Source organism: Callospermophilus lateralis, chromosome 7 (assembly GCF_048772815.1).
Source record: "Callospermophilus lateralis isolate mCalLat2 chromosome 7, mCalLat2.hap1, whole genome shotgun sequence".
NCBI lineage: Eukaryota > Metazoa > Chordata > Mammalia > Rodentia > Sciuridae > Callospermophilus > Callospermophilus lateralis.
Window position 1 is genome coordinate 140,533,496 of NC_135311.1, and position 27,558 is coordinate 140,561,053.

The following is a 27,558-nucleotide window of genomic DNA, read 5'->3' on the forward strand; positions in this document are numbered from 1 at the left end:
CCTTGGCAGGGGCTGCTGCGAGCTGCTAGGCAGCAGCCTCCCGGGGTTGCCCCTTCCCACTCCTCCTTCAGGATCTTGCTCTCCCCTGGGGTAACTGGCCCTTTAGTCACCTGAGGGTACTGGGCAGTTGTTCTGCAAACTGAATGTGCTCCTCCATCAGGTCCCCGGCCCGCCTGCTGCGGTCTCTTTCCCTAGCTGCAGGCGTCTCAGGCAGGCAGCTTGGATCTGTGGGTAAAGAGTCCGGTGAGGCCTCCTACCCAGTGAGGCCCTCGGGAAGATGCCCAGGGACCATACCCATGTCTCCAGAAAGGGCGCCTCTGCCTCCACGCGTTTCCTGCTGTGTCGAGGGGCTCTGTGCCCCAGCCTGGGACGCCAGAGGCTGCCCCCTGTCCTCTTAGCTGTTGGTCTTTATGTCTTGCTGTGGCTGTGCAACGCAGGCAGGTGATCAGTGAGCGTAGGAGGTAGAGGTGGGAAAGCACTCTCCTTCCTTTGCCTTATTTCTGTTTTCACATTTTTGTGTGTGTGTGTGTGTGTTAATTTGCATACCAAGAAGGGTCCAGCTAGAGAGGACAAATGGTCACTCAGGAGCTCCCTAGTTCAGGAGACAGAAACCAAGCCCCTCTCCCCTGGTGTCCCCCTCCTGTGGTTAACCTGGGAAGGAGGGGGTGCCGGGGCTCACCTTGTGCGCCAGTCCTGGTCCCTGTGTGCTGCTTGTGGAGCCACCTGCTGGAGGAGCAGAGCCCTGCACCGGCTTGCTTCCTGTGGGACGGCGGGGGCTGATGGGCATGGCTGGAGACCTCTGGCTGTGCTTCTAATGTGGCTGTTCTGAGCAACAGAGTTCTTTACTGTTCTCTGTCCAGCATGCATCATCAGGACCACCTCTGTTGAGGACAGGCCAGGGCACAGGGGCTCAGGTGCCTTGGGAGTTCTTGCCGCCTGGAATTTGAGTATGGTGTAGCCTTTGCCATTCTGTTCATCCGCAGTGCTGTCGGAGAGCACTGACGAGGAGTGCTCCTTTCTGGAGCAGAAGACAGAGGCTGCGGTAAGCCTGGGTCTTTGTGTGACTCGGTGGGACCTGTGCCCGCCTGGCTTGGAGTCGTCTGGCCTCCTGAGGGCGGCGTTAGTCAAGTGTGGGTGCCTGAGCTTCGCAGACTAACCCGAAATAACTGGAGTGGACTGTCGAGATTTTGTTGACAGCGGTTTGTGGCGTGTGGAGACTGATTGGAGAGTAATGGGGTGTCAGGGGAAATTAGCGTTCAGATGGGAGGCGGGACCTACTGCCGGGGGGCCCGGGGTCTCCGTGGTCTCCAGCAGTTAACAGGGGCTGCTCCGGCCAGCGGTCCACTACAGTGTCATGAACCACTGATTTAGTCCCTCTTGCCCCTTCTTGGTGCTGGTGGCCTCCAGCTGCTCAGTGTGACTGTGGAAAAGTGCGTCTCTGGGTCCCCGTGCTCCTCTTCACATCCAGCTCACTTACCTGAACGGAGTCTGTGCTGGACCAGACACTGACTCTGGCCCTGGGGTTGGAGCCCGGCCTCCACTGCACTCTTTGGGGAGAAGCAGCTGCTAATTGGTGTCATTGGTTTAGCCGGTGTGTCTCTCGGCTCTGCTAATGACCACTGAACTGACGTCCTACGGGTACTGTATGAAGACACGCTGATGCACAGGTGCAGGGAGAGCCCCTGGCATGCCACGCAGCTTCAGTGGGCTCACAGCAGCCTGCCACATGGTTCCTCCCTCTCTTTCTTTAATGTAGATGGGGTCACACCCTCTGAGTGGTCAGCCTCTCGCTTTTTTCACTTTAAACCTGTCCTGCTGTCCTCACGTGTTGGACTGCCCAGCTGACCTCCTCTGTCCTGCATGGCCATGTGCCAGCTTTTATTTAGGCACCTGTTTTCAGGGGCTCTTGGTGCACTTGCAAGGTGTTGCTCTTCTTGCTCTGTCTTGGGTGTTTCTGCACGTGTCCCTGGGCACAGGCAGGCACCTGCTCGTGTGTCCTTGTGCACACACATGTTGCCTTGGGTCCTGTTTGCTTTCCCAGCATACACTGGTGTGCTGGGGAAGTTGGGCTTCTCCACCGGGCTTGCCGTCGAGCAGGAGGTCTGGGGGGCACTGCCCGAGCACTCGGTGTTCTCTGGGCAGGAAGCAGCAGCTTAACCAATGGCCACTTTGTCAGTGTTAAGATGAAAAGATTTGAAAACGAGTTATTCTGTGGTCTTGGTGTATTCCTCTCAGCCCATGTTTTCCTGGGGGTGTGGATTTGACCCTCTAGCCTGGGGCTTGCAGCAGGTGTCTTTTCCAAAGACTGCCAGACCCTCTTTTAGGCTGTTTTGCTTGGAAGGTACAATTGCATAATAAGTCACAATATAAAGAACCATGTGAACATCCATAGCGCATCGTGCCTGAATCTGAGACTGGGGGAGGGCACAGGACGCTCGGTGTGCTTCGGTGGAACAGCCTCTCAGCACTCAGGTTTTCCTCGCCTGCAGGATGCTCGGAGCACCGCTCCTAAGTGCCGGCCTTCTCTTAGCTGAAGATAATGGAACCATTTCCTGCAATTTTTCCTCGTTACCAAAATCAGCCTGTGGAGTTCTCTGAGACCCCATTTTGGGTGGAACAAAGCAGACGTGCTCTGGCAGATGTCCTGTTTCACTGCAGGCTCTCTTAGCAGGTGGAGGGAGGTCTGCTGCAGCAGATGCCCAGGACCCTGTGGAGAGGTGCAGCTGGGGGCTGGTGGGGTCGGCGGCACCCCTCCGCTGCTCCTGGTGAGGGAGCCTTCCTGGGAGCCAGGCTCGGGCTGGTCTGCCTGCTCCCTCAGAAGCAGGGGAGTGTACTCGGGAGCTGCAGGCTCTCCTGACAAGACTGTTTGAGGGCTCCTGGGAACCCCATTTAACTGGCTTGTCAGAGGACGGGGCCCCTGAGCGGGCACTGCCTCAGCGGGCTGGGGGGTCAGGTCACTTGGGCTGCAGCGCTCCCTCTGACCATCCCCTCCAGCAGGGCCTCAGCCTGCAGTGAGCCGGCCACCTCCCAGGGGACTGTGGAAGCCCAGGTGGGGGGCCAGCGGCTCGTGGGCCAGTGGGCCTGGCAGTGCTCCTTTGGGTGCTGTTCTTGTGTTTGGTCCTTCTGGACACAGTCTCTGTGTTGTTCTGCCGTGGTCCAGACTGGGACAGGAAGTGGCTGGCCATCTCTGTGTGGATGGCATCTGCACTGTGAACATGTGCCCGCCCCGAGCTGCGTGCCCTTGAGGACAGGATCCAGGAACATCTGAAAGAGCCATTTGCCTGACCTTTCATGGCACATGTAGGCCCTGAGGGAACCTGGGGAGCAAAGGCCGCAGGGGAGGGAGGGGAGCCAGGGGCGTGCCTGGTGGCCACATGTGGCTGAGCAAGAGCCTGGGGAGAGGACCTGATTTCTCAGGCGGTTTGGAAGATTCTGGAAGCTCAGGGGGTGGGCAGAGTCTGTCCCCGTGAAGATGAATGCAGTGCGCTGGCAGGGCACAGCCTGAAGCCAACTGTCCCTTGAGGGCTAGCAGCAGGGCCTCACTGTAGGCCAGTGCCCAGGCTCACATCCTGTGCTGGCTGCAACCTGGCCTTCGGGGCCGGGGCACAGAGGTGCCTCGTTAGGTTGGGCTCCACTGTCAACGGAAGGTGGTGACCACAGTGGGGGAAGGCAGAGGCTTGCGTGAAGTGAGCATACGAGGGTTAGTGGCCGTGGGTGGGTTTGCCTGGAAGCACCCCTCTGTGGCAGGCGGCAGGCGGCAGGCGGCAGGCTCCGGGGGCTCTGTGGGAGGCCGCTCGCTGTGCAGGTGGCCCCAGGCACTCGGGCAGCAGCCTTGGCCTCTCCAGTGTCAAAGATGTTGTCAGCCGCTTGCTCCAAGGGGATGGTGTGAATAGCCGGCCTCCCCCCTCCTTGGCAGGCCTTGGGAAGCCCAGCTTGCTGCTCCCTGGAGTAAACAGGACTCAGGGACCAGAAGGTATCCAGTGGGTACTAACGGGGCCACCGTCTGGGCTGTCGTCTCTGTGGGTTGGACCAGGGAGCTGGGAGCCCTACTCTCCCAAGACAGCGACGTGTGCAAACCTTGAACACTAATGGGGAGCAGAGCAGATGTTTTAAGAGATCTCAAGTGTCCAAGAACTGTCCTGTGTCACTGGGCCACACTTAGACTGCACAGCTCAGGAGGAAGGAGGTAGGCAGAGCGTGTGAGGCGGAGCACGGCAGGCTCGCTCCAGTCTGATCTCCAGCGGAGCCTCGCGGAGCGTCTGCCACCTTCTGTGCAAACTGCTGAGCTTCGGGACGGCACTGGAGCTGCTGCTGGCTCTAGTGTCGACAGGGTGGAGAGAAGTGTCAAGATCGGCTGCACTGAACCCCCGAGGCTGACGGCTCCTGTGCTTCTTCCCAGGTCTGCCTGTGCCAGTACCCGAGGGTCTTGCGGCCACCCAGGACTCGCCTGTGGGCCCAGGGGTAAGTCCAGGCCTGATGGGGTCCACTTCAGAATTCCAGAATAAGCCCCAGTGGACCCTGAAAGCACTCTTTGTCTCTTCTTATCCCTGAGGGGGGCCCGCTGGCTGGGGGCGTCTGGTGCCTTCCCAACTTGTCACGTGGCCTGATCCTGACATGCTGACTCAGCGTGGGGCTCTCGGGGTGGTGGCTTCCTGCTGCCATCAGAGGTCTCTGTAGTGTCTCCAGGACATGCTGTGCTCTCCTGGCAGTCATGTCTGCTGGTGGAGATGCCCTTAGGATTGAAGGCCTTTTGTTTTTTTCGGAGACACTGAGGTATAGTCTTCACCCTTCCCTGACCTATTCAGCCAGGAGAGAGGGCCAAGGCCACATGCTGGTGCACTCAGGGCCACAGGTGTGTCAGCCCGCACCTATGTGGGCCGGACTCACCTGTGTGCAGAGGAGGGCTCTTCCTGACTTGGCCTTGATGCTCGGTGGCTGATAAGGCTGTGGTGTACTGAGCTGCAGGGTGCTCCCTGTGGCCCTGGGTGGCTCTAGCAGCATGATTTTGACTGAGGTCAGAGTTGGCTTGTTCTTCCTGGTGACTTTGTCTGCTAATGCTGCATGGAAGTTGACTTCTAGAAAAGTCAAGTGATTCGGTGACCCAGGCTGTCTGCAGGAAGTGGCTCTAGTGTGGGGCACACAGCTTGGGAGCTGGGCCCCAGGGGAGCATCTGTGTGCTGGAGATGCCTGGCTGTGGACTGCCTCCTGGTCCCCTGCTGGCTTAATCTGGCATATTCCCTGCAGCGGTTTCCACGTCGCCCTGAGTGTTCAGGGCCACAGGCAGGGAGGGCTTACGGTGCCTCCTGGTCTCGGGGGCTTAGCAGAACCGAGTGGTCTCCCTGGCTCCCTGCAGATGCTGCCAGGATGCCCTGCCGTCCTGCTCACCCTCCCTTCTCCAGCTCTTCTCTCACTGACTTCTCTGTGCTGGCACCTCCTTTGGGCCTCTGTGCCAGCTGTCCCCGCTGAAAGTGAGCATCCCACAGCAGCATGTGCTGGAAATAGCATCTCCAGTAGAGCAGCCCCCCCGCCCCCTGCCTTTTTTCCAGGCATTCATTTTCCAAATATAAACATAAACCTTTCTAGAGGCCTGCCATGTGCCAGGCCCCACGCCAGGCCCTTGCCATGGATGCCCATTCATTCTCACGGGAGTCCTGCAGGTCAGGTGCCATGATCATCTTTTTTTTTTTTTTTTTAACAAGTAAGGGGACTGAGGCAAAGAGGCTGGCTGACCTTCACAAGGTCACATGATAAAGAGGTGGTGGGATAATCTGTCTCCAGAGCCCGTGGTGGCTGCCTGTACAGTCACTGTCTTGGTGGGAGGCTCACAGGGCAGGGACCTAGGTGACTGGATCAGACGGAGCTTGGAAGTATCCAGTCCAGGGGTGGAAGTGAAGCCCAAGGGTCTAGCCCAGTCCACCCTGGAGGGGAGACCCTTGCCCTCGTCTGCTTGCTTTTCCCCACTGATGTGTTTTTATTCAGATCGTGGTCTGTGTGCTGAGGCGAGTTTAGGAGAGGCTCTAGGTTGCACGCAGCTGCTGACCAGGAGGCTGTGGAGCTGCTCCCCTCTGCAGCTGGCTGAGTGTCCTCTGTTCCCCTGGATTTGTGTCGTGTGTGTGCACATGCCTGTGTGTGAGTGTGGGGGTTTCACTAGCTGACGTGAGTTCTCTTGCCTTCCAGTTGTCACTTTCCCAGCTGGTGACTTCCCCGCAGTCCCCGGCTCGGTGCCGCTCAGCCAAAGCCACTCCACGGTCACCAGAGGGCTCCCAGCCCCAGGCAGTAAGTGTCCCCCATGCTGCCTCCTGCCTCACATCCCCCTGACTGCTGGCAAGCCTTGGGATTTTGAGCTGTGCTGGTCCTTGGTTAGGTGACAAGGACCTCAGTAGGCTCTGAGACTTGGGCTGTGGGATGGGTGGGGTGGGCCACTGTGTCCCTCTGTGCTTCCATGGAGAAGCACGTTCTGTCCAGGAGAATGGGGAAAGATGTGGTTCTCGCCACGGTGGGTGATTGACTCAGGCTTGGTTTCCCTGAGCCAGCGGAGCTCAGCTGCTGGCGGGTCTGTTGGTGAAAGGAGAAGGAAGGTGGCAGAGGGCGGAGGAGGAGGCTGAGCTGGGCCTTCCTGGCTGCTAGGGGAGGGTTCAGGTGGAGCCAAAATAGCCTCTGCTGCCCCTGACTGTGGGGATCCTTGCAGAGCTGGTCCTGCGCACTGCACCTCTGGTCTCACGCTGGTAGCACGGAGGAAAACGTCCCTTCCGGTCGTGCATTAGCAGGCACCCCTGATGTGAGCGTCCGTGCCACCCTGCTCTGAAACACGCCTGCAGCTCCCCATTTGTGAAGCTATTGCTGTCTTTTTATTTTTGCCTGAGACATCATGTGAGAGCTGTCCCTGCTCAGCAGAAGCTGCGAGTGTGATCCAGTGGAGAGGGGGCTTGGAGTCCCGCTCTCCTCTCCACCCAGATAACCTGCCTCAGAGGGAATAACTAGAAGATTCAGGACTGGCAGGGGCTAGAGCAGCATCCAGACGCACGGGCCAGCTCTGAGATTTGACGTTAACATTCCATCTCAGGCATCAGATGTCCCCAGTGGTATTGGCTTGTTCATAAACTTGGTGGTTCCTTTCTTGCTGTTTCTTTTTTCTTTTTTAATATCTTTATTTTATTTTTATGTGGTGCTGAGGATCGAACCCAGTGCCTCACACGTGCTAGGTGAGCGTTCTACCACTTGAGCCATAACCCCAGCCCCTCTTGCTGTTTCTTGACTTACAGATAATCATGAGAAATAAAGGAGTCACCGTTAAGATTTTGGATGCAAAACAAATAATGTGTTAGCATAAGCATATCCCAAGTATTAGATGGAACATACTTATACTAAAGTCAGTTAAAATATAACTGAGCCTCCTGTGCTTGTGGTGGTGGAGGCTGACAGCCTACAGAGGCAGTAGTCATCAGCCCCCTTAGAGCTGAGCATCCTTGGTGGCTGCAGGTTGGGGTCCCTGTGGCCTCACCTGGAATCCCATTTTGTTTAGCAGGAGTTTCCTTTGGAGGGCGGGATCTCTCATCTGGAAGCCGACCTTAGTCAGACTCCCTTGGTCCTGGAAACCCCTGTTGCTGAACCTTTGCAGGAGCTGCCCTTCACCCCTCTGCATGCCCCCATTGTCGTGGGACCCCAGCAAAGGAGGTAAGGTGGGCACCAGGAGGGGTGGGGCCAGGCAAGTGCCGTCTGTCACACCTGCCTTTGATTAGCAGCTCTCTGAGAAGGAGAAGAGCATCTCTGCCCCTCTCGCGGGCTGGCTGAGGACTGTTTCTGTTTCAGTTCTGGCAGCCAGCTCTCCAGAGCCACCATGGTTCTCCTGCAGTCCTCCGGCTTTCCTGAGATTCTGGATGCCAGCAAGCGGCCTGCCGAAGCTGTCAGTCCCACGGATCCCGTGCACTTCGACCCTCAAAGGGAAGAAGCGGATTGTCTACAGAGCAATGAAATAGTGCTGCAGTTTCTTGCCTTCAGCAGGTAGTGGCTGAGTTTCCTGTCTGCCACGCCCCTGCTTCCTTGTGCTGAAGAGTAGCTGTGACGTGACTCTGACCTGGCAGATGCTGTGTTCAGGTCTTGTTGGACCTAGCAGCGCTGTTTTTCAAATTAATTAATTAATTTGTTCTTCGTTAAAAAGGAAAAATTAATTAGCACATACTTGTGTGTGTTATGGGGTGCAGTGTGATGATGAGATATATGTATACTATGTGTAATGATCAAATCAGGTAATTAGCATTCCCGTCTCCTTTTTTTGTGCTGGGAACCTTTGAACTGCCATCTGATTCTACTTTACTTTGGCTAGGACCCACCCAGAACCATTCTGAGTGCCAGGGAGCCTGCTTTGCCCAGGCTTCTCTCCTTAATTAAAATATGCATGACGTTTGCCTGATTCCCAGATGTCAGAGTAGCTCTGGGGCAGCACCCTCAGGCCAGGAGACTCACTGTGCCTGACATGGCTGCGGCCCTCCTGAGGCCACAGTGAAGCTGTTTTAGTGACTGTGTCCCTGGGCAAGCGTACATGCCACCCAGGTGCTCTGCTGTGGCTGCCTGATTAATCAGAGCTGTTGTTGGGTGCAGAGTGGCCCAGGACCACCAAGGAGCTCCGTGGCCAAAGTCCGTGTACTTCACGTTCCAGTTCTACCGCCTCCCACCTGCCACGACGCCACGGCTGCAGCTGGTGGAGCTGGCTGGGATGGGGAAGACGGGCTCCGGCTCCCTGACTCACGTCCTTGTTCCCATTAGTAAAGACGGCTCCTTTGACACTGGTAAGTGCTTGTGCAGTGCGACTGCTGAGGCCTGCACCGAGTTTCCTGTGTGCATGTCATCATCAAACAGCCCAGGCACGGCCAGTACACCCACACCCATCAACTGCACCCAACCTGGGCCTCCCCCACCCAGTCATTGTAAGTCATTTGTAAATATTTCCTATGTTCCTCCATAAAACAATGGAGTCTTTTGAAAACTTATGCTGTCATAGTAAAAAATGATTCCTTAATATCAGGAAATATCTAGTTAATGTTAAGAATTCCTCAATAATTTCATAACTTTTAAAATATTAGTTCAAAACTCCTGTCTGTGTGTTGCAACGGGTGCCCCTGTGTGCTGCCCTGGGGATTGTGTCTGCGGTGGCTGCCACCATCCCGTCTCTCTCTTTCCTTTCTCTGTGGAAGAGGTGTTCTGCGGAGCATCCATCCCCCAGTCTGGACTTTGTTGAGGCTCTGAAGTTAAGGCTGTCTCTCCGTCCCCTCTTTTCCTGAGTCAGGGATCCATGTGTGATCGGGTGCATGGTTTTGTTTTTGTCAAGGATTCTTTGTAGTGGGTGACTTGGACTCTGTCTCTGCAGCACTGTGACACCCGGTGCTTCTTCCTCTGGTACAGCAGCAGCCATCACAACTGTCGCATGCTATCAGTCACTGCTGGAGGGTGCACAAGGACACATCCTGCTTTGGAACACCTTTGTGTGCCGGCTGGGTGCTTCCTGTCAGCCTCCGTCACTGTGACACCTACCCAAGAAGAACAGCTGAGAAGCGGGAAGGTTTATTTTGGCTCACGGTTTCAGGGATTTCTGAGCATGGCTGGCTGCTCCCTTACTTTGGGCCTGAGGTGAGGCAAAAGTTCATGGCAGAAGAGTGTGGCAGGGAAGAGCTTGGAAGCCAGGAAGCAGGGAGAGAAACAGGAAGGGGCTGGGGACGAGAGGTGCCCTTTAAGAGCATGCCCACCATGATCTTCCTCCCGCTAGGCCCCAGAGCCTGCGACTCCCGGGAGTGTTCAGTTATGACCATGAATGCACTGTCCACTGATGTGGTCAGATCGTGACCACTCCCTTCTCCAGATCCCCACCTCTGAAGGTTGCTGCATTGGGGACCAAGCCTTCAACACAGGACATTCCGGATCCCAGCTGTAGTGCTTCTGTGACTCAGGCTTCCCCCATCGGCTGGTCACCTTGAGGTGTAGTGCGCGCAGGAAAGGCAGAATATAATAATGGCATGTTCCCTTGTGTCCTCCAAGAGGGAACACCAGTGGCTTTTTCCCTTCTGTTTCGTTTTGGGTGAGTGGATTCAAACCACAGGGATGGAATGTGCCTGACATGTTGTTTATTGATGGTTGGCTGTCCCATCTTTGGTTGGTGACATGGCTCTTAAAGGACCAAGCTGGGCTCTGACCACCACTGCATCTTGTGGTGGGCAGTAGAAGGTGGGAAGTCACGCTCAGATTCTGGCGCCACAGAATGTAGCTTAATGACATGAGCGTCGACGGGAGATGAAGGGTGAATGCAGGTCCAGGGTCCAGGAGGCTGCTGGGCAGTAACCAGGCAGGCAGTGTAGTAGGACAGCGGCTCGATCCCTGAGCTGCTCACACAGCTCCAGGAAAGGCAGATGGATGGCTGTGTGTGGAGGGACCGACAAACCCACAATCGTAGTGATTTGGCCCAGCTCTCAGTAAACTGATGGATCAACGGAAGCACAGTCATGGGTGTGCTCCAGAATGTGGTTTGGAAGATGATCTGAGAGAGCATGCGTATCCTGTTCAGGGGGTGGGTACTATCTGAAGCAAACCTTAAAAATTACAAACACTGATATATATGGTTTAGGCCACCAAGCCGGTATCACCCTACCCCAAGAGAATCACTGTCAAATCTCATTTTATAGCATCTTCTGACCATAGTGCCCCAAGGTCAGGACCCTCCCCCCCACCCCCGGCAATAGTCTGAACTACTAACTCTAAAGTTTAGAGTATTTCTTTTTAAATACGCTTCTTACGGTGAGTCAGAAATCAGAGTAGAAATGACTAAATGAAAAGCTGATATTGTGAGATGCAAGTGGCCCTTGCTGGAAAGGTACAATTTTGGAAGCCTGTGCTGGGGAGAGTAAGAGACAGTGCTAATGTTCAACTCTGGGAGTTTTGGGGAGGAAAACAAAGTCAGTACGAGTAGAAGGAAGTAAGTTTGGAAATGAGGTAAATAGAAAACAAGCAGGAGGAGGTCGGCCAGACGTTGGCATGGTGTGGGGGGCGGGGGGCGGCAGGTGCGGCAGGCGTGCTCTCCAGGTCCTGTCAAGGTCAGCCTCAGCTGAGCGGGATGGGGAAGATCACGTCGCGCTCTTCTCTACATGGTGCTCATAAAGTGGCTGTGGGAACACGAGAGCCCCCTGCCCCTGCTGGGGCCCGAGCCTGAGCTGGACCGACTCTGATGCTGGTGGAGGCTCACAGCCTGCCTGTCGACAGGTGCCTCCAACTCCAGTCTGCTGCTGACCTGAAGATGGGAGGCAGGGGAGGGCCGAGCAGCCCAGGCCCCATCCCTCACCAGAGAACCCCCCCCATCCCAGGTGGATGCGCTCTTCCTGTCCTGAACCTGGGCTGGGCTGAGAGAGGGCCCGGGAGGCCCCTGCGTGGAGGCATGGGGTCAGGGGAGGGAGGCTCTCTGGTAACACTTCCTCCCACATTTGATTCTCAGATCACTGTCCTTAACCCATGAGCTTACAGTCATGTCTCTGGTTGGATGTTATCCTGGGGGAGAGACCAGTCACCACCAGGGCGGTTCCAACCCTCCAGGGATCACTTCTCCCAAATCGTCCGCCTTTGCTGGTTGATCTCAGTGACCTGTGGTGCATGGCGCAGCTTGTGTCCTCAGGAGGCTGGAAACAGCTCAGAACCGTGTGTTGGTTTCAGGGCTCCTCCGCCTGCTGCTGAAGCCTCGTCCCTGGTCCCTTCCCCTCCAGGTCTGTCCCACCTTTCAATCCTGCAGCTTATCAGAAGCCCTGCAGCATTGAGATCACCCAATAAAAACACCAGCCACTTAGAGATGCTCCCGATTTGAATGCATTTCCATTTTGAATTTCCCAGATAATAATTAAAGTCCCCAAATTAAATGTCTTTGCAAGTTTATGTCTAAAGAAATTAAAGTCCAAAATCAAATTTTCTTGTCATTATGAACTAAAATTCAAAGTGCAGGGCTGGGGTTGTGACTCAGTGGCAGAGCGCTTGCCTCACATATGTGAGGCACTGGTTTCGATCCTCAGCACCACATAAAAATAAAATAAACAAAGTAAATTTTTAGTTATACATTGTGCCCAATGTGTAAAATTCTTAAGTTTAAGTCCATTGTGCCCAAAGTGTAAAATTCTTAAGTTTAAGTCCATAGTTGAATCTCAGCCACAGGGGCTTCTGCCTGCATAGGTCTGGGGCAGTTATGTGCAGAGGGCCCCTACCCCTAGCTGACTGGTTGGGGTTGGGGCTTTCATGGTCACTCTCAAGCCAGTTCCTGCTGTTGAAATACAACATGGGCACAGAGAAGCTTGCAGGGCTCCAGTCCCACGAGGTAAAACAAAGGGACGAGCTGGTCGTGGTGACACATGCCTGTAATTCCCACTGCCGGGGAGGCTGAGTGAGGAGGATCACAGGTCCAAGGCTATCCTTGGCAACTCAGACCTTGTCTCAAAATGAAATATAAAGGGCTGGGGATGTTGCTGAGTGGTTAAGTATCTCTGGTTCAATCTCCAGTAACAGAATGGGGCGGGGAAAGAAATGGGAGGGTTTTATTTCCAGAGCAGTCTTGGGTTTGATAGAGGTGAGTAGGCGGTGCAGAGGCCCCTTCACCCCCAGCCCCTGCTCCTTGTTTTAAGGTCTCAACGTTGGTGTGCCACGCTTGTGGAACTCAGGTGGATTGATTATTATTTTCTGAAGCTCATGGTCAGTGTTAAGGCACCCTGTGCATCGTATGGTCTGAATTTTGGTGAGTGCAGAATGATTGCACCGCCCTAACGTCCCCTGTTTGTGGCTTTCTGTCCGTCTCTAAGGTTCTGCCCTTTCCAGCATCTCCTGCAGCTGGCTTCGGCCTGGATGGAGCCTTTTCAGGCTGGCCTCTGACTCGGCAGTGGGCACTCCCAGTTCCTCTGCACTCCGTGTGTTGATGGCTTTTTTTTCCTTCGTGTTGGAAGTACTCCATCTTGTGGATACACCAGTTCTTTTATTCACTCACCTGCTGAAGGGCATCTTGGTTGCTTCCAGGTTTTGGCAATGGTGAATCAAGTTGTTATACTAGGATTGTGAGTGGAGTAAACCTTTAGCTCACTGGGTGAGTGCCAAAGTGTGTGCTGTGGGGCTGTGTATGGTAGCGTGTGTTCATCTGATAAGAAGAGCTTGCCACTTTGCATTCCCACCAGCGACAGTTCCACATCCTGTCTGCATTTGGGTTAGCAGTATTTGGGGCTGAGCCATTCCAGCAGGTGTGTGGTGTTTCTCGTTTGATTTGCAGTTCCCTAGTGACATGGTGTTGAACGTCTTTCCGTGAGCTTATTTGCCACCTTTATATCTTCTTCCATGAGGCATCTGTTCTGACATCTGAACAGGTGTATCTTTGCTTTGGATGCAGTCTCCTGTTTGATATGTGTCTGGAGATATTCTCCCCTGTCTGTGGCTGGCTCTTTTCCGCTCTTACTGGTGTGTTTTGCAGAGCACAAGTTTTTAATTCGCATGTAGTACAGCCCACCAGTCCTTTCTTTCGTGGATTGTGCTTGGTGTTGTGTAAAATGTCACTTCCAAGCCTGACCGAGGTCACCTGATTTGGTCCCACCTTGTCTCCTAGTTTTGCAGCTCTGTGCTCTACCCTTGGGTTGGGCTGTGATCCTTTCTGGGTTTATCTCTGCAGAAGTGTGGTCCTTACAAAGTGATCATGTCAGTGCAGGGTCTGGCTATTATGCAGAAGCCCCTTGTCCATCCCCTCACCTGACCCTGAACCTCCCTGAGGAAATGCTCTCCTTACTTCTGTTTCTGTCCAAAGCATTATCCCTTTTGCATGTGGCAGAGGGCTTATTGCAGCTTGTCTCTCCAGAGACCCCTCAGCGCTGTCCCTGGCAGTGCCACTTTGTGGCTGTACAGGGACCCACGGTGTTCATCCTTGCAAATAGGTGCTGGACTCGTTTCCAGCTTCTGGCCCTTCTGGATGGCGCTGCCATGAACTTTGTTCTGGCGTGTGGCGTGTGCGCTCCTGCTGGGGATGTGCCCAGGAGAGCAAGCGCTGGTCCTGGGCTAGCGTGGGTCGGGTTGGGCAGCTTTGCCCTGTGCTTCTGGGATCGAGGTTGGAGCTGCTCCCCACCCTCTCCAACTGCAGAGCGGCTGCTGGCCTGTTTCTCTAACAGTCCTGCTGGTGTGCTCCCCCCGGCTGGGGACCCTGTGCCCCATGCTCACAGGCCTGAGGGTCTCCACCCGCGTGAGCGCGTCCTCCGTCCTTGCCCTCTTCTGTCGTCCAGCTGTGTGGGCTCTGCTTGTAGGCCTTCTCTGTCCATCTTGGTGGGATCCTCTTCAGACACGTAGGTGTCTTACCCCTCTTGGGCCTGGCTTCTCTTCCAGCTCTGTTGATGGTCTTTTGCTGAACATTAATTTTCAATTCAAATTAAGTCTGTGTATCAGTCTCCAGTGGATACGTTTCCCTCACTAGACATAAAGGAGTTTGTCTCTGCCAAGTGTTGAGGATTCCCTCCTGTGTTGTCTTTTACAAGTTTCATTTATATATTTCGCCTTTATATGCAGACCAGGACTTCCTGTGGAGCTCATTTTCTGTGTGGGAACAGTCTTTGCAGAGCCCACTAAGCTAATGGGGCACACCCACCAGGGTAGTCCCCGGCCACTCCCGGGCCCAGTTAGTTGTTGTAAGAAAGTTTGTCCCCAGAATCCACACTCTGGCATCTGAGCAAGTGCGGGTAGATGGGAGAATGCCTGGGTTTTAGCTTCCCCAGGCTATGCCCCTCTCAATGGCAGGAACCCTGGGTAGAAAGTGGCCCTTGAGACATTGTGTTCTTGGCTGCCTTGGTCCAGCGGGAGGTTCCACGGTGGTTCCACGGTGTTCTGCTGTGGCCGGGCTCCTGCAGACAGTGGTTTCTGTGGCGTTCAGGGGAGTGTGTGTGGGGAGTGTGTTCTTCTTGTCACCTCTTTTCCCTCAGAATGGGATGTCCCTCTGGCATTCCCTCGGCTGTCATCTCTACCCCTTCCAGAAGCTTCCACTGGGTTTGGGGTGCTTCTGTCTGTTCACATGGGTCCTTGTCCTTCCCACGTGTCCTTTGCTTCTGGCCTGGGCTCCTGCTTTTCTAACATGTTCCTCATGTGGGGTCTTCCCAGTGTGAGGCCGAGGCCTTCGCTTCCTGGGTTGCCAAAGTCGTCTTTCGGTCCCTGGCTCCAGTGAGAAGCATTCCTCATCAGACCAGTGCTGGCCCGGTGGGCATGGAGCCTGCTCCTCAGTCTCCCTTCCCTTAGCTTGCCTCCCCCTTCCTGGGCCTTCTCCAGAGCCCCACCTGTGTCCTCGTCACCAGGAGCCACCATGGCCTGTGGGTACTGTCAGCTCTGTGTATCTCCCCCATAGAGCCACTTATTAAAACATGTATTTTTAGATGTTGAGGGAGTGAGGAGAGTCGAACCCAGTGCCTCACACATGCTAGGCAAGCGCTCTGCCCCTGAGCCCCACCCCAGCTCCCCACGGAGCCATTTGAAAGCAAATTGCAGATAGGTAACGCTTTACCTCCAAATCTGCAGCGTGCACATCTTAAAAACAAGGATGCCCTTTCGCACACCCACAGTTGTGTGGTCGCAGTTCAGGCACCCTGCAGCCTTCCAGGACAGCCCCAGTGAGCCTGTGTGGCTTCTGAACTGGGTTTTGAACTGATCAATCTCTTCAGTCTGGAATAGTAAGTAGCCTCTGCCTTTCTCCTCGGGAGGCCTTCCAGGGAGACTGAGTGGGTCTGTCCGGCTGCCCCTCCTTTTGTGCAGTCTGCTGGTGCATCCCAGCAGGTCTCGCCATCGGGGCGGTAGGGCTCATGGCTCAGGTTGACTCTGGATTTTGTTGTGAGCCCTTGGTTGTCATGGCTCTGTGCTTCAGGTCCCACCCCGCCAGGAGGCACAGGTGTCAGGGGTCTCAGCTGGCCAAGTTACCCCGATGTCTGCAGTGGACAGAGGCTGGCTCCTTGTGTTCTTGTGAAGAACTCTCAGGGCACTGTGGCTGCCTGTGAGCATCTGTCCCCATGGCTGTCCCTCCTGGGCTCCGCCTTCGGCCGAGCTGCCTGTGTCGGGCTTTTCTGGTGTTCTCATCGGATCCTTTATCACCTGCACTCTTCTATTAAAAAAGTGCTTTTTCTGGGCTGGGGCTGGGGCTCGGGCTCAGTGGTAGAGTGCTTGCCTGTCATGTGTGAGGCACTGGGTTTGATTCTCAGCACCACGTAAATATAAAATAAAGATATTGTGTTGTCCTCAAACTAAAAAATAAATTAAAAAAAATAAATTCCTTGGGATAGGGATGAACCATACCGAAGCCTCCACAGAACTCTGAAGAGAGGTTCAGAACTTCCCCTTCTAATTGTCCGCTTTTGGAGTGGGAGGTTGGTGTGGTGGTTAATGGTGGTTACCCTGGGCATGGGGTCTCAGGCGTCTGGTTTCTGTCTGTGAGTGTCACTTCATCTCTTGGTATTCTGCCCACTTCTGCCAGTTCCAATGTGCCCATCTCCACACTGGCCAGCGGGAGCCCTCCAGGTGGCCTGGCAGCTCCCTTCCACCTGCTCTACTGGTTGGGGGCATGCCTCCCTTCCTGGGCTGTCCAGTGTCCTGGGGTGCTATGCCCCTGTTCCTGGGAGCCTTGTCCCAGAAGCCAGGGCCTGGTTGCTTTGATCTGGGTTTCATTACTTTGAAGCCTTTCACTGGGAAGAGGTGGGAAGTCCCTGTTCAAGCATGGTTTATGTTGGTTTCTGGTCCTGACTTTAGTGATATTTCTCTTACACAGAAAATCGTAGATCTTGGTAAGTTTTACTCACCTGTTGGCCTTGCAGCCTACATCATGGGCCTTGAGAATGCATTGTTGATGCTGATGGGAGAGCCTGTCCCGACAGAGTTGAGGGGTCTTGTGGCTCTGCTCTGAGACTTTGTCCCACTGGGTGCAGACGTGATGCATGACCCGGGGCCCTGGAAATAATTCTTTCCTTGGTGGAGTTACATTGCCAGTTTGATATTTGGTAGGATTCATTTGTTTCAATTTGTTTTATATTTTCAGTTTTAGATTTGCTTTTCTTCCTTTCTGATTCCATTTTTAAGAACTTTACACAGCTTAAAATACACAACTGTCATCAAGTGTGTACTGGAGACTCCTAGCCATCCCGTCCCCTCCTGCTCCTCTCTGTCCTGTCTCCTGGAGGATTTCAATTTCTTGTTTATCCTTCTAGTGTTTTCGTTTGTTTGGTCTTCAAAAGGAAGTGTGTGTATATCTTTGTTATTCCCCACTTTCTCTCTTCAGTTGGAATCACACCACACACACTCTTCTGTACCCTGCACTTCTCAGTGAACACTGTCCTGAGTTCCACTCAACGCGGGCATGGTCTGCATCCCTTTTTATGGCTGCATGGGACGCTAGGGGTGAAGGTTCTGTAGTGTGTTCTACCAGTCTCCGATTGGTGGGCCTTTGGGCTTTTTCTGGTATTTCACCACCCCAAGTAACGCAGCCATTGAGTAGCCTGTGTGTCTGGTTCTAGAAGTGGGATTCCAGGTTCCTTCTTTATGACAACTCACTGCTGTGAGAACTCGCTGTGAATTAGTCCGTTTTCAGAGTGCTGCTCCCTGACCCCATTACCTTGCACCACCCCACCTTTCAAAGGCTCCGGCACCTCAGCACTGCACACTGGGGACCGGGCACATGAGCCCCTGAGACGCACTTCCCCACATCCATGCCGTGGCAGAGATGTCGGCGGGCATTGTGCCCGTGTCTGTCAGCTGCTTCCTCTCTGGAACTTGCCAGTCCTGTTGGGCCTGTCCCCATGACCTTGCCCTCATGGTGAGTTGTCCAACGGTGGGGGTCTTACAGTCAGGGAGACGTGAAATCAACCGTGTTAGCAGCTTTTTACCACAGTGACCAAAACTTCTTACCAAAACAACTTAAGTAAGAGGAGAGATTCCTTTGGGCTCATGGTTTCAGAGGTTCTGTCCATGGTACTTGACTCCGTTGCTCTGGACCTTATGGTGGAACCGTAGTGGAGGAAAGATGTTTAACTCCTGGTAACTAGGAAATGGAGAGAAGGAGGAGCCAGGGGGCCGAGAGAATCCCCAAGGGTATGTCCCCAGTGACCCTCCTCCTCCAGCCACACCCCACTTGCCTGCAGTTGCCACCCAGAACAATAGTCCTTTAAAATTGCTAATTAATCCAACTGGTTAATCCACAGATGAGGTTACAACTCTCAACCTAATCGTTTTACCTCTGGAAATTCCTGCATTAATACAGATTTGGGGGTATACCTCACATCCAAACTATAACATTCTGCCCCTGGCACCCAAAAAGCTCATGTCCATTTCAAATACAAAATGCATTCAGTCCATCTCTGAGCGTCCCATAGTCTTTAACAGTTTCACCATTGCCCAAAAGTTTAAGTCTAAATTCTCCTCTGAGACTTAAGGCGGATTCTTGGTTGTGAGCCCCTGTAATGATGAAAAGCAAGTTGCATGAATCCAATATAAAACGACACCGAGTGAACATTTCCATCCCAAAGTGGAGGAAGAGGGGTGTAGAAAGAAGGAATGGACCACAGTACGGCAGCCAGCTGAGCAAACCAGCCCTCCAGCTTGCACCAGGTGAGATGAGACCTCGGACGGGCTTGAGCAGTGTGCCCTGTGGCCTTGCCAGGGGCAGCCAAGATGACCTCTCTTTTAGGCCGACTTTGTTTGCAGCCAGCATACTTCCTTGGCAGCCTTTAACCCTAGAGGTTCTCCACTACAGCTTTGGCTTCTCACACCTCCATACATGGCTCTCTAGGGACTGCCTGCAGGGATTCTGACCCTGATACTCTTTGCCTGGCCTCCCAGGCCTTCCTTTGAAATATCCGTGGAAGCCTCCAGGACCCCTTAAATCCTGCATTCCTGGAGAGCCGGCTCCTGCGGGACATTGCCAAGATCTTCCACCAGCTTGAGCAGTGGCTGGGCCCCCTGGATCATGGCTGAGCCTGGTAAAACAGAATCCCAGGGAAACGATTTCCTAGCATCCCTGTGTGAGCAGGCTGCCCCCTTGGTCTCTTAAAGAAGTTTCCAGTTCTAGACCCTTGAGCCTGCAATGGGTGTGGTCTTGCTGATTCCTGAGTCGCCATCCTGAAGGCATTTTCCCTGTTATCTCTGTGCAAAGTACTTAGCTTCTCCTTATTGGTGGTGATCTCTTCAACAGTCACATCTTCCTCAGCCCCAGTGCTGTCTGGGCTTCTTCTCTGGCCAAATGACAAGTTTTAAAAATCTCTCCTTTCTGCTTTTTTGCTTCTGATTCTCACAAGCAAACCTGGCTGGAAGTTGCCAGCAACACTGTTGTCACTGCCTGAATGCTGTGCGAACTCAAAATCAACCTGCCATGTTAATTAATTCATCACTTTTAAATTCAGCCCCATAGAAACTCTCAGAACATGGGAAAAATGTAGATAAGTTTTTTTTTTTTTTTGGCCAGAATATAGTATGAATGGCCTCTAGTCCAGTTTCCAAAAGAATCCTCATTTCTCTCTGAAACCTCGTGAACATAGTCTTTTCTGTCCACATTTCTGTTGGCACTATGGTCTTCTAAACCCTACCAGAATCACCGTTGATTCCCGCTTACACATTCTAAGGCTTCGCCAGCTGGCTTCTCCAAGCTTTTTCAGATTCTCCTACAAACCAGTTCCAGAGGTTTCTGAGCCGCATGGTCAGGTTAGTGACAGCAATGACCCTACTCTTAGTACCAGCTTCTGTGTCAGGTGTCTTGGTCAGTGATGAAAAGCTGACGTGACCACTTAGAGGAGGACAGTGTATTTTGGCTCGTGGTTTTGGAGGTCTGTCCACGGCGGGCCTGCTCCCTTGCTCTGGGCCATGATGACAGAAGGGTGTGGCAGAGGAAACCAGGAAGGGCGGGGGGAGTCAGACACACGCACACAAAGATGTGTGTACTTACAGAGCCACGGGGACAAGAGGTAACCCCTGAGTGCACATCCCCAGTGACCCACTTCCCCCAGCCACGTGCCACCTGCGTACGGTCAACCCCATGCAGTAGTGCTTCCAGATTAAGAATCCATCAAATGGATCAGTCCATGGGTTAGGTCACAGCTCTCACAATCCGATTATCTCACTTGAACACAGGAACTTTTGGGGATACCTCACGTGCAAACAGTAACATCAGCCTCAATGAAGTTGTTGTATTTTATCATTATTTTTTGTACTGGGTATTGAACCACGGGTGCTTTTCCTCTGAAATACATCCCCAGTCCTTTTTATTTTGAGACAGCATCTCGTTAGTTGCTGAGGGTGTCCTTGAATTTGTGGTCCTCCTGCCTCCTCCCACGGCACAGGATGACAGGGTGTGCCACCACTGCCAGCCTCAGTGACGTTTTAATGAGTGAAGTTCACTGTGTCTTATGCTTGTCCTTTCTTGTGGACTTCTGCTCCTGTCTTTCCCGGGTTTCTGTCGGGCCACCCGTCTACTCGGTCCCGTGCAGGGGCTTTTCATCCGTCGCAGTGTCTTTGATGTCAGTTGGGATGGGCGTTGCTCTGTGGAAGTCCTGCTGCTGGGGGGTCCGTGTGTCCTCTCCTCTTTCCTCTGTTGGGACTTTGGAGTCTGCTGGGAGAGCCTTCTCCTCTCCCACTCCGAGAAAGTGAGGCGTGCTTCCTCCCACGACGTGCCGGCCCCTTTCTATGTTAGATTCTCATCTGTTGCAGTTTGTCCTTCTGTGGTGGCCGCTGTGGATCCTACTCTCATTTTCCAGATGACTATTTGGTCAACCCATTTATTAAAATGTCCCTATTTTCCCTAGTGTCCTAAGAGCCACCCTTACCACGCATCACCCTAAGTGCCTGGGTGGATTTCTGGATTTTCTACTGGGCTCCGTTAGACCAGGAGATTGGCAGACTGTTTCTGTGAAGGTGTGGACAACAAACATTTCAGACTAGTCCACTTTCCAAAAGAGTTCACATGTGGTCTCTGTCACATTTTTGTCCCTGTATATTTTTCAACAACCCGTTAAATTGTGAAAGCCATTCTTCAGCCCACATTGGCCTGTGCCTCTCCGTCACTTGCCCAGTGTCCCAGGGCTTTACTTGCTAGTGGGCTCAGCTCCCACCCTGCTGCCCTTCCTTGCAGCGTGTCCTGGGCATTCTTGCGTGGCCTGTCTCCCGTGGACACTTGGTGTCAGTGCGAAGACTGTTGGATTTATGGGCAGATTCTGGCGGAGTCCATGAACGATGGCAGGTGTCCTTCCCAAGAGCAAGGACGCCTTCCGTCCGGCATTTCTGCCTCTCCAGAGAGTTGCCAGGCCTGCCTCCTGTGGGTGTGCGCCTTTCTAACTGATTGGGTTTGCGTTGGTCTCTGCTGTTTCCTTTGTTCTCCTCCTTTCTGGTACTCTTCACGGTTGTTTCCCCACTTTTCCTGAGTTGTTGGTTCACTCACCTTAACCCTTGGTCTCGGTGGGGTGCAGTCGCCAGGCAGGACTGTTCCTCTGATGACAGCTGCATGTTTACTGGTTCTGCAGAGAGTGTTCTTAGTGTTGCTGTGTCCTGGAGGGTCCTCCTTGCTTGTGGGTGCTCTTTGACATAGTTTCAAGTAAGTTATGAATTTCAGAAATTTTATTACTAATTCCAGTTTTTGCATTGTGATCAGGGAGCATTGTTGGGCTGCTCCTGCTTAACGGAGTGTATCTAGGTGTTCTTTGGGGCCTTTAAGTTGCTGTTTTTTGTTGAGGTTTCAGGTGCACCTGAAAAGGAGTGCTGTGTGTTGGGTGCATGCCGCTGCCTGTCTGCAGGTGTCCCACGGACCTGTTGTGCTGCGTCTGTGTCCTTCCTGACTTACTTTCCGCTGGGTCTGCCTGCGAGTGGGCAGGGCTCTGCCGCTGTGGCCTCTCTGGATTTCTGCTTTGCTTGCTGCGTGGAGACTCGTGGCTGCTGTGCAGAGCCTGTGATTGTGGAGCGTGGTGTTGGGAAGTTCCCGTGATCGGAGGGAACTCCTCGTACTGTGCAAAGGAGGTGCTTGTGGATCTTGAAGGGAAGGTGGAGATTGAACAGGGTGCAGAGCAGCCACCCGGCGTGGGCCTGGCGTGGGGCTGGGTCAAGGAGCTGGCAGGGACCCACCTGGGGAGTGAGGGAGGCAGATGTCCTGCGCCTGGAGCCTGTTCTTGGTGCAGCTGTTGGTTGGCGCCATCACAGCTGCTGACGGGTGGGGCTGACACACACACTGGTTGGTTTTCTGCTGGGGGCTTCGGCAGTGCTGTTGGATGGACTTTGGGCAGCCAGAGCCTCAGGAGTGGCTTCCGAGGAGCTGGGCAGGGAGCGCAACGCCTGTACCCGTGGTGGGAAGAGTTGGGAAGCCCATTCTGAGGGACCGTGATGGCCAGAGCAAGGCGGCCACGCCTGTGGGCATCCCCCAGGAGCACGCACAGCTCAGGGCCAGTCCCCAACCCCAGAGCCTGAGCATCACGTGGGCAGGGACCCTGAGTCCTATTTTCGGTGCTGCCTATGCAGGGCCTGGTGTGGGAGGGGCGTGGCCACTGTTGGCTAAGGCAGTGAAGTGATGGTGGTATGCAAGTGCTGGTGACCACGGGCTTATGGTGTGGAGCCCCCAGCAGGTGGCTGGGGATAAGGGAGGGTCCAGCTGGGGCCTGCTAGGGTCAGGCACATGTGGGACCCTGGGTGGGTCTGTGCCTACGCAGGGTGTTGCTGGGGAGGTCACCCCACAGGTCTGGCCTGAGTGCGGGGAGGGCCCACACTGCCCCTTCCTTAGCTTGGGTCTGTGGTGAGTGGGATAAGTGCCCTCAGTGCCACGAGCCCGGGCTTTGGTGCTTAGGGGTGTGTGACACGGGGATCCCACCTGAACCTGGGTGTCCTGAGCTCCAGCCGGGTGTCGCAGGCCACCGAGTCCTCAGATCAGGACCAGGCTGAGTTTGGGGTGAGGGTCTTGCCACCTCTGAGAGGCCACGCTGGGGCATGCTGCCTGCCGCTGGCCTTGGTGACCAGCTCCTCCTTGTTCTTGTCCTGGGTCTTTACGTGCCCTTGGCCCTGTGAGATGCCCCTTCAGCCTAAGCAGCTGTTCCTCACCCTGCTCCCTGGGACCCACCCTGGGGCTGAAGCCCAAGGTCTTAGGCTGTGTCCCTCCCTCTAGAAATTGCACTGCCACCTGGTCTTGAGGACAGGTGGCCTGAGATGGAGTCACAGAGGGAACCTGTGGCCCAACCATATATAAACCTCAGTCCAGTGGAGGACCACGCAGACTCCTGCCCCTTCTTCCTAGAGACCAGGGTTCTGCTCCTTGGTGCTTCACAAATGCTGATCCGTGGGGGCAGACCAGGGGTGTTGATTTGAACTTGCCAGCATCGCTGTCCCTGAACCTCACTGAATGGAAGTTTCAGTGGCATTTGTGTCAATTTAGAATTAATGATAGTGCCACTTCAGGACGAAGGCTGGCTGCAGTCGGCTCATGACTCAGCCCCATAGCCAGGCACTGCCTCCAAGAGGAGCCCGCAAGCCCCGTGGGGTGCTGCCCGGCCTGGGTTAGGGCAGCCCCGTTCCAGGTCCCGAGTTCCCACACTTGAACAAGCTTGAAGCACCTGCTCCGCTTGAGAGGTGTGTGTGTGTGCGCTCGCGCATGTGTGTGCGTGTGCACGTGTGTGTGTGTGTGCATGTGCACGTGTGCGTGTGTGTGTGTGCACGTGTGTGTGTGTGCGTGCGTGCACCATATTGACAGCAGGTGTCGGCTGCGTTTTTCCTTGAATTCTGCGTGCCCAGAATAATGAGCTTCCCGCGAGCCTCATCAGGGCGCTTGTTCCCATCCATCATAGATGTTTTACAAGGACTTGGTGAAAGCCATAAATCTTATTTTGGGAGTTTACTGTGTACATTGAAAAGAAGTGTAGTCTTCTGAACATGACTCTTGGCTTGTTAATTGGGGCATTTATGATGTTTTTGATTAATGTGTTTTTTAACTATCAATGTGACGGAAGCAGAAATTAGTAATCATGACCAGAGCAGAGATCTCTTCAGAGAGTAAAGATGATGAATGACTCCAATTACTTCTGGGCCCTCCTGGGGCCTCCTCGCACAGGGTCTCCTGGCTTCCAGCTGAGGTACGTGGTGGGCCCTGGCTTCCTGAAGCCGGGTGAGCAGCGATGGTTCCTCCACTACCTGGCCGTGCAGACCTTGCAGATCGACGTCTGGGACGGGGACTCCTTGCTCCTCATTGGATCTGCCGCCGTCCAGATGAAGGTACGGCCTTGCTCAGGCCAGGCATGGCTCACAGGGCAGTCTACTGGAGAGCTGGTCACCATGCAGCACTGGACTGTGGTTTGCTTTTTGCTCACTGAGAACAGTGCTGAGCCCTCTGTGCTCTGAACAGAAGGCCAGGTGTTGCTTGCTGAGCCCCCCTGCAAGCTGGCCTGCTAGGTCCTGTCGTCTTCTGCTCCTTGAATGTGATGACGTAAGTTTCCCGAGGGCAGGAGCCAGGTGGATGGCCTTGAAGGTGGAATGACCAAGGGAGAAGGTGTGAAAACATGGCGTGGTCATCAGTGAAGGAATTCTAGTTAGAATCAAAACCCCCCTAACCGTGCCTGTCCGTATCCTGACACCCAGCTCTGTCCTGTCCTCGCGCTTTCCGCGGCTTCTCCGCAGACCTTCCCTACTGCGTGCAGGGGACCACAGTGGGTCCGAGGCAGACCACCATGACAACTGCTGTGTGCTTCTGCGGGATGTCCTGGGCCTTACTCTCAAGGCCTGTGGGGGTAGGGGTCTCTCCTGCCTCAACCCCATGAGACCACACCCTCCTGCACTCTGGGCCCCTCTATTGATATGGCCCTCTAGCGGCCGCTGAGCATGAGACACAGACCTGGCCATCACTCTGGCCCTCCTCCGCCATGTGCTCGCTTTCTCTGTCCTCCCATGTGCAGCACCAGGGGTCCCTGACAGCAGGCTGCTGTTCCTGGGCTCAGCTTGTCCCTCCCTCCTCTGATTCTGACTCCCTGTGCACCCTGTGACTCAGCCCGCCTCAGTGTCTTTAGTGAGTGGGATGTGCTCCCTAGGGGTATGGTAGAGCTGTGGGTGTAGGGGCCTGGGGCAGGGTCTGCCAGTAAGGACTCAGAGTCTTGTTTGTGCCTCCCACCCTGGCCCTGACTGCCCGAGAGCAAGGTGGGGTGCACAGCCAGGCTGTGCACTGCCCAGGGGGGCTCATCCCCCTGGGACCTGGCCCAGCCAAACCCTGCGTCCTTGTTCACCTTCATACCTGGAGACAGAAGCCGTTGATTCCCTCCCGTAAGAGCAGCCCTTAGCCCAGTGCCGTGCCGTGATGTGTATTGACAGGGTTGGACCAAGGAAAACTGAGTTTCAGGGGCTGGGCTTGCCTAGCACGTGTGAGGCCCTGGGTTTGATCCTCAGCACCGCATAATAAGTAAATAAATAAATAGATAGATAGATAGATAGATAGAGAGATAGAAGGTATGGTGTCCATCCACAACTAAAAAAAATAAATAAATAAAAACCCTTTTAACTTTAAGTAAAAAAGTCTTTTAGGTTTAAAACTGAAGGAGCAAAGGTGGGAAGTGAAGGTGGGAGAGGTGGCCTCCTGTGGCGTGGTCCTGGGTGGTCAGTGCTGTGGCTGTCCTTTCTCTTCTGGGCCTCGAGTGTGTGCACGTGTGCCCTCACCGAGCCGCGCTCCGCCCCGCCTGGTCGTCCTGTTTTCTGCCCACCAGGGCTGCCTGTGGCTCGCCTCTGTCTGCTGGTGGGCGTGCCGGAGACTGCCCTGTAACTGAAGGAGCTGAATTTCCTGTGTCTCTTGTGTTGTTGTGGCAACCGGAAGAGCTGCTGCCAGCAGCTACGTGCTCCCTTTGGTGGGGCTGAAGCCCAGGGTCACGCTTGATGACAACCAGGGTGGGTTTTCAGCCCAATTCCGACTCAGGATTTTGACTCGAAACCTGTGCTTGTTCCTCTGTCCCCAGACGACAGGTTCTAGGCAGCAGAATTCCTTGCCGAGTGAGGGTGGCAGGTGCACAGGGCCAGATGGCTGGCAAGGCCTGCAGATGAGAGGGCCTGGGCTGCTGCACACGTGTCCTTTTAAAGGGTGTTGGCCTCTTTAAGTCCCTGTGGCTTGGTGGGCGAGGGTGCTGCTTTGTGTCTGTTCACGGCTCCTCGTGAGGCTGACGTTATTTCTTATATTTACTGCCCCTTCTCAGAGGAGTCTTCCCAGACCTCATCTTCCAAGGGTCCTGGCCTGGGGACGTGCATGCTGTGAGTTGGGCAGTGGGTACAAGCAGCGCCAGGCCAGCAGGTGCTGCGTGATGGAGCCGAGGGCAGGCTCGGGTCTGCCTCTCCACTCCCAGAGGCAGGTGCTTTGGTTGCAGTGAGAGTTGGAAAACCATTCCACACCTCTGCTTTGGTCCAGGGAGCCACGCAGTAGAGAAAGTGCAAGCGGGCTGGAGCCATGATGGCAGCACGGTCCCCACACGCCAGCAAGCTCCTGGGCTCGGGCGGAGGCTGGGGGTGGAATGTGAAGACCCTGGCCGGCAAGGTCCTGCCCATACTGTTCTGGCTCTGGCACGTCCCTGTGCTGTCTCTGCCTGACTTCCCGACGGGCCTCAGTGCTCCAGCTGGCCCTTGTGCCCTGTGGCCCCTGCTCTGGTCCTCTGGGCACCTCCAGCCGCAATGAAGTCATGCAGGCTGTGCTGTGCGCCCCTGCCCTGCTGGCCTCCGCTGCCCTGTGCCTGTGCTCATCAGTTCAGACTGCTGCCCAGGTCACTCCTGAGTGCCCTGAGTTTGGCTCAGTGGAGGGTCCTTATCTCTTTCTACTGCCCACCTCTGGTCCTTCTCCCCGCGAAGGGCAGGTGCCAGGCCTCTGTGCATCCCCAGGGGCAGTGTTTTCAGGGGGCACGTTGGGTCCACTTCCAGAGTCTCTGAAGAAGCCCCTGATGTTGAGGACTCGTGGTTTAAGGAGGTCTCCCCCGCAACGTGTACGTGGTTAGGGCTCTCGGTTCCTGGCCTTCCCCACGCTCAGTGGTCTTTCCCGGGGCTCTGGAGTGGTCGCACCTGCAGGGATTCCTGGGAGGGGTGGTGGAGCCCAGCTCCTGAGCGCCCGTCTCTCCTTCGCAGCACCTCCTCCGCCAGGGGCGGCCGGCTGTGCAGGTGCCACATGAGCTCGAGGTCGAGGCGACCGAGTATGAGCAGGACGCGTCTGTGGTGAGTGGAGATGTGACCAGGTTTGGCAGCATCAAGCCCATTGGTGTCCACACGGTGGTGAGGGGCCTGCTGCACCTGACCTTGGCCAACGTGGGTGAGTCCTGGCAGCTTTGCCTGGGTTTGTGCTGTTTCCGGGGACGGCTGGTCTCTGCTGGAGCGTGAGGGCCAGCGGCAGCGTGGGCACTGTGTACTTGGTAGGAATCAGCAGGAGGCAGGTCAGCTTGGCTTCAGGAGTCCACCTCAGCTCCTGAGCCCCTCTTGACGTTCTCAGTTACTGACCAGGACTGAGATCATTGCCACCTCAGACTGGCCCACGTGATGTCTCTTGGTGCTCTCCATGGGTCATCCCAGCGACTCCGCGACGGTCCT

General features: G+C 54.7%; 1 protein-coding gene across 1 annotated transcript in view; it reads left to right on the plus strand.

Annotated features, from left to right (window-relative positions):
• Nucleotides 1-27,558, plus strand: part of Nphp4 (nephrocystin 4) — a 98,982-nt gene that overhangs the window by 52,532 nt on the left and 18,892 nt on the right. Inside the window, exons 12-18 of the mRNA XM_076863423.2 lie at nt 4,400-4,461; nt 6,178-6,282; nt 7,523-7,674; nt 7,810-8,001; nt 8,599-8,786; nt 24,074-24,234; nt 27,103-27,283. Of these exons, the coding sequence (XP_076719538.2) occupies nt 4,400-4,461; nt 6,178-6,282; nt 7,523-7,674; nt 7,810-8,001; nt 8,599-8,786; nt 24,074-24,234; nt 27,103-27,283 (1,041 nt within the window). The remainder of the gene's footprint in view (nt 1-4,399; nt 4,462-6,177; nt 6,283-7,522; nt 7,675-7,809; nt 8,002-8,598; nt 8,787-24,073; nt 24,235-27,102; nt 27,284-27,558) is intronic.